The sequence below is a fragment of the Salmo salar genome, chromosome ssa09, assembly GCF_905237065.1.
Source record: "Salmo salar chromosome ssa09, Ssal_v3.1, whole genome shotgun sequence".
Classification (NCBI taxonomy): Eukaryota; Metazoa; Chordata; class Actinopteri; order Salmoniformes; family Salmonidae; genus Salmo; species Salmo salar.
Window position 1 is genome coordinate 119,976,494 of NC_059450.1, and position 12,269 is coordinate 119,988,762.

At 41.0% G+C, this 12,269-nt stretch overlaps 1 protein-coding gene across 1 annotated transcript in view; it reads left to right on the plus strand.

Annotated features, from left to right (window-relative positions):
- The first annotated feature begins 1,232 nt into the window (after positions 1-1,232).
- The window catches only part of LOC106612643 (immunoglobulin superfamily member 11), a 124,443-nt gene continuing 113,406 nt past the window's right edge, over positions 1,233-12,269 (plus strand). Inside the window, exon 1 of the mRNA XM_014213999.2 lies at positions 1,233-1,844. Within this exon, the coding sequence (XP_014069474.2) occupies positions 1,784-1,844 (61 nt within the window). The 5' untranslated portion in view covers positions 1,233-1,783. The remainder of the gene's footprint in view (positions 1,845-12,269) is intronic.

Here is a 12,269-nt window from a genome sequence, read left to right on the forward strand (position 1 = left end):
CTCATTTACAACTGCGGCCTGGCCAAGATAAAGCAAAGCAGTGCGACACAAACAACAACACAGTTACACATGGAATAAACAAACATGCAGTCAATAATACAATAGCAAAAGTATATATACAGTGTGTGCAAATGAGGTAGGATAAGGGAGGTAAGGCAATAAATAGGCCATAGTGGTGAAATAATTACAATATTGCAATTAAACACTGGAGTGGTTGATGTGCAGATATACATTCTCACACGTGTGTCAAATGTATTTAAGAATAACTCAAGTTTTACTGCTTTCTCAAATCATAAGGTAGTTAGTTACCAGGGGTACTTTTAAGATACAGTAATCACATCTGATAACATATGCCAGGGTTCTATAAAATGGCAACAGTATATCAGAAATAAAACAATCTGAATGGCCTCGGGCAACATAAGGAGTAGATATTTGTACCTAAAGTCAGGAGTGACAGACATATTCTTTGGAAACGCTGCCAACAACCCCAGGCAGTACGGAAGAGCTGGTTGAAACACTGGCCCTTGTCACGCCTTCTCCTCTTCTCTCATACATTTTTAATTACTCAAGTCTAAAAAGTTGAATAAGAGAAAAAGTTTTCATCAAATGTTTGTCTACAAAGCCTTGACAGATTACCAAAATATAATAATAATATATAAATATATTGGGACCAGAAGTGCTCAGGCTCTATGTGTGCTCAGTGTTTAGTGAGACACAGGGAGTATTTTGTGCTGAGCTGTGGTGAGATCACATTTTGTTCAAGAGAACACATTGACAGTAGCCTCCCTTAGAGTTCTGTTGTTCTGTGTTGCTGGCTCTCTAATACAGGCGGTGGTGACAAAGACAACTGTGTTGGGCTTGAAAAATAACCAAACAGTGTTGGTTTGCTGTTACATGCATGCAGAAAACAACTTTTTGAAATTGAATTAGGCTTAAACTTTCTGAAAAGCTTGTCACTTCTGCAGAATTAAGATGTGCATGAAAGCTGGAGCAATCAATCAAACAAAACTTTTCAATAAACCAGATAAATGGTAACCTGGCAAGTCCATAGACTTTATTTACTTGATATCAGCTTTTATTCAGCACGTGCACTGCATTGTATGCATAATGCATTACATCCGTACACATTGGAGCTGGCTTGGAGCTGGCAGCCGTACAGTTTAATTTTTTTACACCAGAAGGGGGCATTACTACCTCTAGTCTAGACCGGCGTCACTGGTCTCCTGGCAACAGCCCGGGCGAGTTCTCGATCAAGGTTCCAAATAGAATGCTGTACAGAAAAGGAGTGCATGTTTTGCGTTGAGAAACATGGGCCAGCCTTGTACAAGAAGAAACAACTACCCTCCAAGAAATTGTACTGTTTCATGTCTTCTGTGAATGTGTATCTACAACAACAAGACTGTCGACAATTTTCAGACCGTGCGTAAATTAATTAATGGTAAAATACCAAGTACTGTCAGCAGGCAAAATAGTGCGAGAGTGTGCGACCAACAACAAACAAATAACAGTGAACAACGAAAAGATAGGACGACCAAGAAGAAGCAAAGGTTTGGGGTGGTGGAAGTCTATGAGGAGATGCAACATTTTGTTACTCTTTCGACTTTTAGAAAATTAAACATTTTGTTTTGCGACATTAAACGCATCTGATTATTGCGTAAACCATTGGGACTGTATACATGTATGCTGTTTCGAGAGACCGTTACTTTCCATCAAATAAACTGTGAAATAACGATTTATTTAATCAAGAAGGCACACAAAACGACTTGCCAAGTAGTTACGAACCATGATGAAATTCCATAATTCGGACCTATGGATTGCTTGGCTGGTTTTATTTTGCATGGAAGGTAAGACATTTATTTATTACTTGAAAAAGTTTTTAGGCCTAGCTACTTGAGTGACATTAAACTGTCCCTGCCAGTCTAACACCATGACAAAATGTGATGGATTTTTTTTTTTTACCACTATTGACATTCATTTGAACAAACATAAGACCGGCCTACACAACAATCTTTACATGAGATGTTGTATTATATCAATGTGATCATAAGTAAGTGATTGGGATACAATATTGCATTTATGTAATCTATGATTGCAATATAGGCGACTTTGGAATTACAATTGTGCCATGGAAGCAACCTCGCCAAGAGCGCATGCCATGCTTACGTTTGATCCTTCCCTTAATATATTTGAATCTCTCTGTAAATCCCCTCCATTTCAGCACAATCTAAAGCAATGATTTAGAATTACTTTGCTTAAATAGGTTTTCCCATATCGCATGAAAATCACTTTTGATTGCTTTCATATGCACACGATGTGCGTTTTTTTGGAACATCGGACAGGGAGCTCAAATCTTTATTCTCTGTTGTTGCCAATGCCATGGATACGGAGTGAAACATGTAGTGGAACATTCAGTGTTTGTCTGAGATAGAAACGCAGATCCGTCCAGACGACAAAGGGTGGCATCGGATAATCCGCGCGATTAAGAAGAGCACTCGATTCCCTGTGACGACGCGCCCTGGCCGCCTTATCGTTGTAGCTGTACAACCTCATAAGAAGTTTTCAGAATATATAGATGGGAACTAGGTGGGGGTAGACGACAATAATATACAAAGTCAACTTTATATTACCACAAAGTATGTGCAGAACAAGTTGAAATGGCCAATGCTTGTGTAATATATTCGCTACATGAACCTGCACCCTCTGAATTCTCCCTCACATGGTTGTGTATCACAGAGAAGTGTCACTTTGCATTCTGGTTTGATCCAATTGAGTGCTAGTTATTTAACATAACACTATACTTTGCTATATGTCTGATGTCATCCTTATTCAATAGTGGACAGAGACAGAGCATCCTTCTCCCCATCCCATCCAAGTCTACTCCTGTAATCAGGGTCTCACTTTATCTGCTCTGTACTTAAAGTAATCCAGTGGAAAATGCAAGAGTTCAAAGGGTGAGGTGCAGCAGTTCTCCCTTGTACTCGAAAGAGATGACCATGTGTGGTTCATACTGTACAATGTATCCAAAGAAGACACATAACTGAACACAAGCTGTTGATTTACTTTTCAAATATGTCCTCTTTCTATCTAGGTGTTTGTCTATAAATACAGTGAACTGGCAATAGATTTCTTCTTGTTTCTGCTGTATATTGATATTGACCGCCCTTGGGTGCAATGTGCATCTCATGCATCATCACTCAGTTATATGAAGTGATCTGATCAACTCATTATAAACTCCCTGAGTTACATCACTAGTATGGGGAAGCTAGGTCTGTTGATATGGTACTACTGGTTTGTTGGGGTAAAGTGTTTGGGTGAAGAGGAGAGATACAGTGCACTCTACTGGCCCGTATTACTTCAGCGTCACTTCCCACTGGGCACAAACTGGTTGAATCAACGTTGTTTCCATGTCATTTCAATGAAATTATGTTGAACCAATGTGGAATAGACATTGAATTGATGTCTGTGCCCAGTGGGTTGTCTCCCCGTGCTGTGCTGTGGTCTCTCTTTAGCTGACTGTGGCTGTTAGTTTCCGCTAGAACTCCCCTGTGTCTGGGAGAAACCGTGTCACAAGGGAACTCTCTCCACACAAGTGACGCCAGACATAGTCCCCTTCACACTGTCGAGTTCACTGAAAGTCCCTTCAAACTGTCACCCTTAGTTGGAAAAGTAGCCTGTCCTCAAGCCTTCCAACATAAATGTTGCATTCCTGTCAATTAGCTAAGGCCAGGCAGACAGAGTACGGACATTCAGATACATGCAGAGCACAAAGTGATGCAGAAAAAGTTTTATGTAAAAAAAAAATCCAGAGCTGGTTCAAGGGACTTTTAAAAGGACAGAATAAATGGCGGATTGGTTCTGCTTGTGAAATTATGCCCAGGGCCATACCCAGAGTGTGTCTCTCCGTGGCCGGCTCTAAAGATTTCACTAGATAGCTGGAGGGCTGGAGAACCAATCCGGCATGCTGATCAATTCTGCAAATTAAATTCATCTGAAGTGGTGTCCCTGAACTTTTCAACTAGTTGTTGTTGAATATAATGCATTTTAAATTGCCTGGTTCCACCAGTGCCCCGATGTAGTGGCATCTCGTTTGAAGTTCTCCGCATCCCATGAGTTAAATGCTGTGTTGGGAAGATGAAGAGTCGGCCTAGGCGAAACATAAAAAATAAAAAAAAGCAGCAATGGAAAAACTCATAATAGCAGTAAGGTACTTTATCAGCATCAATTTAACACCGATTTCTTGGCAATAAGAGTTTCTATGCAGGGACTGTAAGCTTTAACCCTCCAGACATCAACAGGCTTTCTGAAATACCATAACCCGGGCAAAAAGTAGGGGTGTTAGCCGGGTGTCTTGGCTGAATTTCCTGGTCCCTCATAATGCTGTGGCCAGTTTCCTCTACACTGGTAATTTAGAATAAGTTCAATCAAAACACATGGTCTCTGTGATCATCTGTGGTCCTTCATGATGAGTCTCCCTTCGAAATGATATTGAATATATGATTTCAATAATCAATTATTCTTTAAAAACACATTAGAGTACGATTTATACATTAAATACGTGCTCAAGTCATTTGTGTTCGTTTTCTCTGGAAAATGTATGCGAAAATAAAAATGTTCACTGCTAAAAAGGAGCAGCTGGAATGTGTGTAGGACAGATGGAAGTTTCCACCTCGATTATTTTAAAGCTAAAAATATCTCCTCAAAAATTAAAAGACCTTTGGGACTACTTGCAAAGTGCATGAGCGACAGAGACGAGCTAGGAGGACAAGCCTTCAAAAGATGACTGTGATAGCTGGTTCTGGGGAAATGTATAAATTAATGATGGAGATATTAGAGAGAGAGAGAGCGAGAGAGACACCCAGAGAGAGAGAGAGAGAGAGAGAGAGAGAGAGAGAGAGAGAGAGAGAGAGAGAGAGAGAGAGAGAGAGAGAGAGAGAGAGAGAGAGAGAGACCACTGGCAGACCACTAACAGTACCCAAAAGAGAAGCTTGAGGCTATTGAGCTGAGGTCATGCCAAAACACCTCAGTGCAATGTTTGGATTCGGCGGTTTGGTAGCCTAGCTGTTAAGGGCGTAAGGCCACTAACCAAAAGGTTGGTGATTCGAACTCCCAAGCTGACAAGGTGAAGAATCTGTCGATGTGCCCTTGAGCAAGGAACTTAACCGTAATTGCTCCTGTAAGTCGCTCTGGATAGGAGTGTCTGCTAAATGACTATAATGTCAATCTCATTAGTGTCATCAAACTGAGCTGTGAGAATACACACATTTTAATTGAATAGAGATAGGAGAGAGTTTGTCAGAAGGGCAGTGGATTCAAACCCTTGCTGAGACGGTATATGTGCTCTGAAGGTTGTTGCTCTAACCACTAGACTGCACGCATACGGTATGAGCAGGATTGGGGAGTAACGGAATCCGTAACATGTAAGGGATTACGAAAAAACGGTAACTGTAATCCGTTAGGTTACCAGCAAATATATTGTAATCAGATTACAGATACTTTTGAAAAACTAGATGATTACTTCAAGGATTACTTTTAAAATCAGAAAGGAAGTTTGCTAAAAAAAAAATCTTTGACACTTCTGTTTTCTCAATGACATTCAAATCAGCATTGAAAAAAGGCGCACTTTTAAGTTTGTTCCACCTGAGCGAGTCTGACCACAAGTCAGAGACCACTAGGATGACACACCAAATGGGTTTGAAGGAGCATGGGAAAGAGCTGGAATAGGATTTTGTAGGCTACAGTCCAAGCTATGTCTTCCAATGGTGCGACCGCTGTCAGCATCCAAAGATTATCCAATTTGAAAATACGCTTGGAGGTAAGGATGACAGCAGTGATGTAGTCTACGGCGATATGGATATCACTTATTATTGATATCTACATAGCGCATTGATGTGAATCACTCTGCTGCTTTCTCATTTAGCTATTTGCGCCTCATGGATTGTGGTTGTTGTGAATGGCTGTTCACAAATCTAAATGTGTGTGTGAATTCAAGAAGTTTAAGCTGCCTATCAATCATTGTTTTTGAAACCAGTGGACAGACAATGAAAAATGTGCTCTTGCAACAGCTGCGTAGTGTGGATTCCAGCCTATGGAATAAAAGTTTATTTTATTTTTTATTGCTCAATCTAATTCATGGTGATAGACTTAAAGGGGCAATCTGTAGTTGCTACATCCATTTTTGGACTTATAAATGATATATGTGGTCCCGTGTGGCTCAGTTGCTAGAGCATGGTGTTTGCAACGCCAGGGTTGTGGGTTCGATTCCCACAGGGGACCAGTACAGAAAAAATTTATGAAATCGATTCACTACTGTAAGTCGCTCCGGATAAGAGTATCTGCTAAATGACTAAATGACTATTTCTTTCATCAGACTGTCAGTGGGTCAGAAGTTTACATACAGTCAATTAATATTTGGTAGCATTGCCTTTAAATTGTTTAACTTGGGTCAAATGTTTTGGGTAGCCTTTCACAAGCTTCCCACAATAAGTTGGGTGAATTTTGTCCCATTCCTCCTGACAGAGTTGGTGTAACTGAGTCAGGTTTGTAGGCCTCCTTGCTCGCACACGCTTTTTCAATTCTGCCCTCAAATTTTCGATCGGATTGAGGTCAGGGCTTTGTGATGGCCACTCCAATACCTTGACTTTGTTGTCCTTAAGCTATTTTGCCACAACTTTGGAAGTATGCTTGGGGTCATTATCCATTGGCGACCAAGCTTTAACTTCCTGACTGATGTCTTGAGATGTTGCTTCAATATATCCACATAATTTTCCTGCCTCATGATGCCATCAATTTTGTGAAGTGCAATAGTCCCTCCTGCAGCAAAGCACCCCCACAACTTGATGCTGCCACCCCCGTGCTACACAGTTGGGATGGTGTACTTTGGCTTGCAAGCCTTTCCCTTTTTCCTCCAAACATAACGATGGTCAGTATGTCCAAACAGTTCTATTTTTGTTTCATCAGACCAGAGGATATTTCTCAAAAGTATGATATTTGTCCCCATGTGCAGTTGCAAACCGTAGTCTGGCTTTTATATGGTGGTTTTGGAGCAGTGGCTTCTTCCTTGCTGAGCGGCCTTTCACGTTATGTCGATATAGGACTCGTTTTACTGTGGATATAAATACTTTTGTACCTGTTTCCTCCAGCATCTTCACAAGGTCCTTTGCTGTTGTTCTGGGATTGATTTTCACTTTTCGCACCAAAGTACGTTAATCTCTAGGAGACAGAACGCGTCTCCTTCCTGAGCGGTATGACGGCTGCGTGGTCCCTTGGTGTTTATACTTGCGTACTGTTGTTTGTACAGGTGAACGTGGTACCTGCAGGCATTTGGAAATTACTCCCAAGGATGAACAAGACTTGTGGAGGTCAACAAAAAAAAATCTGAGGTCTTGGCTGATTTCTTTTGATTTTCCCATGATATCAAGCAAAGAGGCACTGAGTTTGAAGGTAGGCCTTGAAATACATCCACAGGTACACCTCAAATTGACTCATATTATGTCAGTTAGCCTATCAGAAGCTTCTAAAGCCATGACATTTTCTGGATATTTCCAAGCTTATTGTATGTAAAGTTTTGATCCACTGGAATTGTGATAAAGTGAATTGTAAGTGAAATAATCTGTCTGTAAACAATTGTTGGAAAAAATACTTGTCATGCACAAAGTAGATGTCCTAACCGACTTGCCAAAACTACAGTTTGTTAACAATACATTTTTGGAGTGGTTAAAAAATGAGTTTTAATGACTCCAAACTAAGTGTATGTAAACTTCTGACTTCAACTGTATGTATTTATTCTTGAAGAATATAAGTTATAAAAACCTCATTAGCTTATATTAACTGTCACACTCCATGAGAGGCCAAAATATTAGTTTGTTTTTCTCCAATGTTTGTAAACATTGTAAATGTAAATAAACACTGTATAGCCTCATACCATGGTTAAAACTTTTGACCTCATGGATGGTCAATCCTTGCATCCATAGCTCTGTCTATTAATCTGAGAGTGGTTACATTTCTCCAGGCCCATCCCTCAGCTTTTTACCAAAACAGAGGCGGGGCAACCGTTCTGTTATTGTTTCATCTGTGGAATTGCCCTTTAAAACAGCTGCATATTACCAAGATATGAAAGTGTCGCCAACAAAAAGGTAAACAATATGCCTATAGTAAATGCAGCATATGGCATTCATTTGTCACATGTAAATGGCACTTTTCAGTAGTGCTTAAAGCATGCCATTCCATGAGCGCAGCATTCATTTTTCAACTCGAATCAATGAGCCCAATCAGTCCTCAATAACAACAAAATCATAAACAACAGAGTAGGGCTGGCTAACAAGTCCTTCGTTTTGGGGTTATGCTCAGGTAAAACAATTTTCACTAATCAATACTTCCATATTTCCAAGTCCTATTCTTGAAGATCAAGGGGTATAACATTTATTGGAATGACTGGAATTCTGATAGACTTTGTTTTTTAATGTAAAAATATAATGTAATCGTATTATTATATGTAGTAGAAAGCAATGGGTTAGAAGAAGCCTACATAACCAACCCATAAAGTAAAATGTAACATCCATATGGCCAGCTATGTAAACTTTACATTGATTTATCCTGCAATAGATGTTGTTCAATTGGTAAAATACATTTGTGTCTTCTTCTAATACCTCTTAAGGGGAAAGTAAAAGTAACTTAATGTAATCAGATTACGTTAATGAGTTTGGGTAATCCAAAAGTTACATTACTGATTACAATTTTGGACAGGTAACTTGTAACTGTAAGAGATTACATTTAGAAAGTAACCTACCCAACCCTGGGTATGATTGTACGTCCACAACTTCCTGTTGTGAAACTGTTGGGAGTAACTTTCTGTTGTGACACTTTTGTGAGTGAGGAGAGGGACACATCTGTGGTTCACACACTAACCTGTCTTTAATGTGGATTTCCTGTCCCTGTGCGTTGCTCCCAGGGCTTATGCATCTTTTAGGCGGATGTTGTCCTGCTGTAGTAGCATCCAGAGAATGGCCTCAAATTGCCATTTTGATTTTCAGCTTCAGTGGCTTGAAATTTGATGGCCTTGCAGGGGAGGGTTTAGAAATATTCTTTGTCTATCTATCTGTAATACAGAGACAGTCTTGTATCGTGCTTTATGAAGATGGCTAATTTAGTGCTGCACCTTGGTTCTCCATTTTAACACCAACGTAAAATGTAAAGCTTGCATGGCAAGCATTTTAAAGCTATCATTAAACTTCCAAGGTGCAGTTATTATTCGTAAGCCACATTCTATAACATTTAAACCTACAACACCTATAAGACACCTTGCCTCCTTGTGCGTTAGCCTATCATAATCCTCCAACAGTGTCTGATAGAGGATTATTATGTATCAGGGCATTAGCAAGGATTGTTTGTTTATAAACCGAGGGGTCAGGGGAATCAATGGGTCAGAAGGTAGAGTAGTGTGCTCTAATTCCCTTGGCATGGCAGTGACTGAGCATCCCAGAGGTTTAATGCTCTCCTGCCTTGTATGACCACATAGCTGCTGTAATCCACCTCACACACTGGCCACCAACCAGCATCACTTTATGTTTGTATAGTGTATGCATGTAAGCTTTTTCTCTGGTTCAAGGATTTATTCAATCTCAGCTTTTGTTGTATAGTGACATATAAGTAATATCACCATAGTGACAAAAAAGTAATATGTCACCTCAAGTGACATGTAATTAATATGTCAGCATAAGTGACATACAGGTAACTGCCAAAATAAGAGTAACACTTGAATAAATGAGGCATACAAAGTATATTGAAAGCAGGCGCTTTCACACAGGTGTGCATCCTGAGTTAGGTAATTAACATCCCATCATGCTTAGGGTCATGTATAAATATGCTGGGCTGGCCATTATTTTGGCTAAACCATATGCCATGGCCGTCTCGGTCACCAGATCTCAACCCAATTGAACACTTATGGGAAATTCTGGAGCGGCGCCTGAGACAGTGTTTCCCACCACCCTCAACAAAACACCAAATGATAGAATTTCTTGTGGAAGAATGGTGTTGAATCCCTCCAATAGAGTTCCAGACTCCGAGCATGCGTGACCAACTGGCAAGTGTCTTCACTGACATTTTCAACCTGTCCCTGACTGAGTCTGTAATACCAACTTGTTTCAAGCAGACCACCTTAGTCCCTGTCCCAAGAACACTAAGGTAGCCTGCCTAAATGACTACCGACCCGTAGCACTCACGTCTGTAGACATGAAGTCCTTTGAAAGGCTGGTCATGGCTCACATAAAAAACATTTTCCCAGAAACCCTAGACCCACTTCAATTTGCATTCTGCCCCAACAGATCCACAGGTGATGCAATCTCTATTGCACTCCACACTGCCCTTTCCCACCTGGACAAAAGGAACACCTACGTGAGAATGCTATTCATTGACTACAGCTCAGCGTTCAACACCATAGCTAATCACTAAGCTAAGGACCCTGGGACTAAACACCTCCCTCTGCAACTAGATCCTGGACTTCCTGACGGGCCGCCCCCCAGGTGGTAAGGGTAGGCAACAACACATCTGCCACGCTGATCCTCAAACCTGGGGCCCCTCAGGGGTGTGTACTTAGTCCCCTCCTGTACTTCCTGTTCACACACGACTGCTTGGCAAAACACAACTCCAACACTATCATTAAGTTTGCAGGCTACACAACAGTGGTATGCCTGATCACCGCCAACGATGAGACTACAGTAGAGGGAGGAGGTCAGAGACCTGGCTGTGTGGTGCCAGGATAACAACCTCTCCCTCAATGTGATCAAGACAAAGGAGATGATTGTGGACTACAGGAAAAGGAGGACCGAGAACGCCCCCATTCTCATCGAAGGGGGTTTTATGCAGCAGGTTGAGAGCTTCAAGTTCCTTGGTGTCAACATCACCAACAAACTATCATGGTCGAAACACACTAAGATAGTTGTGAAGAGGGCATGACAAAGCCTAGGGTCCTCAGATCCTCAAAAAGTTCTACAGCTGCAACATTGAGAGCATCCTGACTGGTTGCATCACTGCCTGGTATGGAAACTGCTCGCCTCTGACCGCAAGGCACTACAGAGGATAGTGCGTGTGACCTAGTACATCACTGGGGCCAAGCTTCCTGCCATCCAGGACCTCTATACCAGGCGGTGTCAGAGGAAGGCCCTAAAAACCCTAGTCAGAGCCTGTTCTCTCTGCTACTGCACAGCAAGTGGTACCAGAGACCCAAGTCTAGGCCCAAAAGGCTTCTTAACAGCTTCTACCCCCAAGCCATAAGATTCCTGAACAGCTAATCAAATGGCTACTCAGAATATTTACATTGTCCCCCCCCCTTTTACACTGCTGCTACTCTATTATTATCTATGCATAGTCACTTTACCGCTACCATGTACATATTACCTCAATTACCTTGACTAACCTGTACCCCCGCACATTGACTCTGTACCAGTACCCCCTATATATAGCCTCGCTACTGTTATTTTACTGCTGCTCTATAATTATTAGTAAAAAAAGATATATATATTTTTTAACGTATCTATTTTTTTTCTTAACACTTATTTTTCTGAAAACTGCCTTGTTGGTTAAGGGCTTGTAAGAAAGCATTTCACTGTTGTATTTGGCGCATGTGACAAATACAATTTGATTCGACACTTGTAGAATCCAAGCCACGGTGCATCGTGGTGGCCCAATGCCCTATTAAAACACTATGTTGGTGTTTCCTTTATTTTGACAGTTGCCTGTACTTTGGTTAAATGTCACTATTTTGACATATTCAAATGGGACCATGTTGCTTTTGTATACTGTAGGCAGAGGAAATTCCAACATAAGCACTGTGAGTGTGTTCTTGTTACCATAAATTCCCCTATAGACTAGAAGGAATAGAGACATAACCTCTTGAACCTGGTAGAGCTGATGATTGGAGGTTATGCCCCCGATCATAGTAATGGCTTCCAATTCCGAGATATTATGTGGTTGAAGACTATTATGTCTGATGTCTGTGATAAAATCACTGAATATTACACGGCTCCAGTGAAAACAGGAAGACCAGGAAAGTGTCTTGACCAGATAATTACCATTCTCTAAAAATACATGAAGGATAATTCATATTATTCTGAATGTAATTTAGAAAAATTGCACATAGTTGCACCCAGCGTGTCGTCTGGCGCTCTGTAATGGTGACTTCCGCGTTTCATCCCTCGAGGTACGGTTACTGACCTCCGTCGATAGCTTTCATGTGCCTGGGAATACTTTCACTTTTATATATTTAGTGTGCCAGC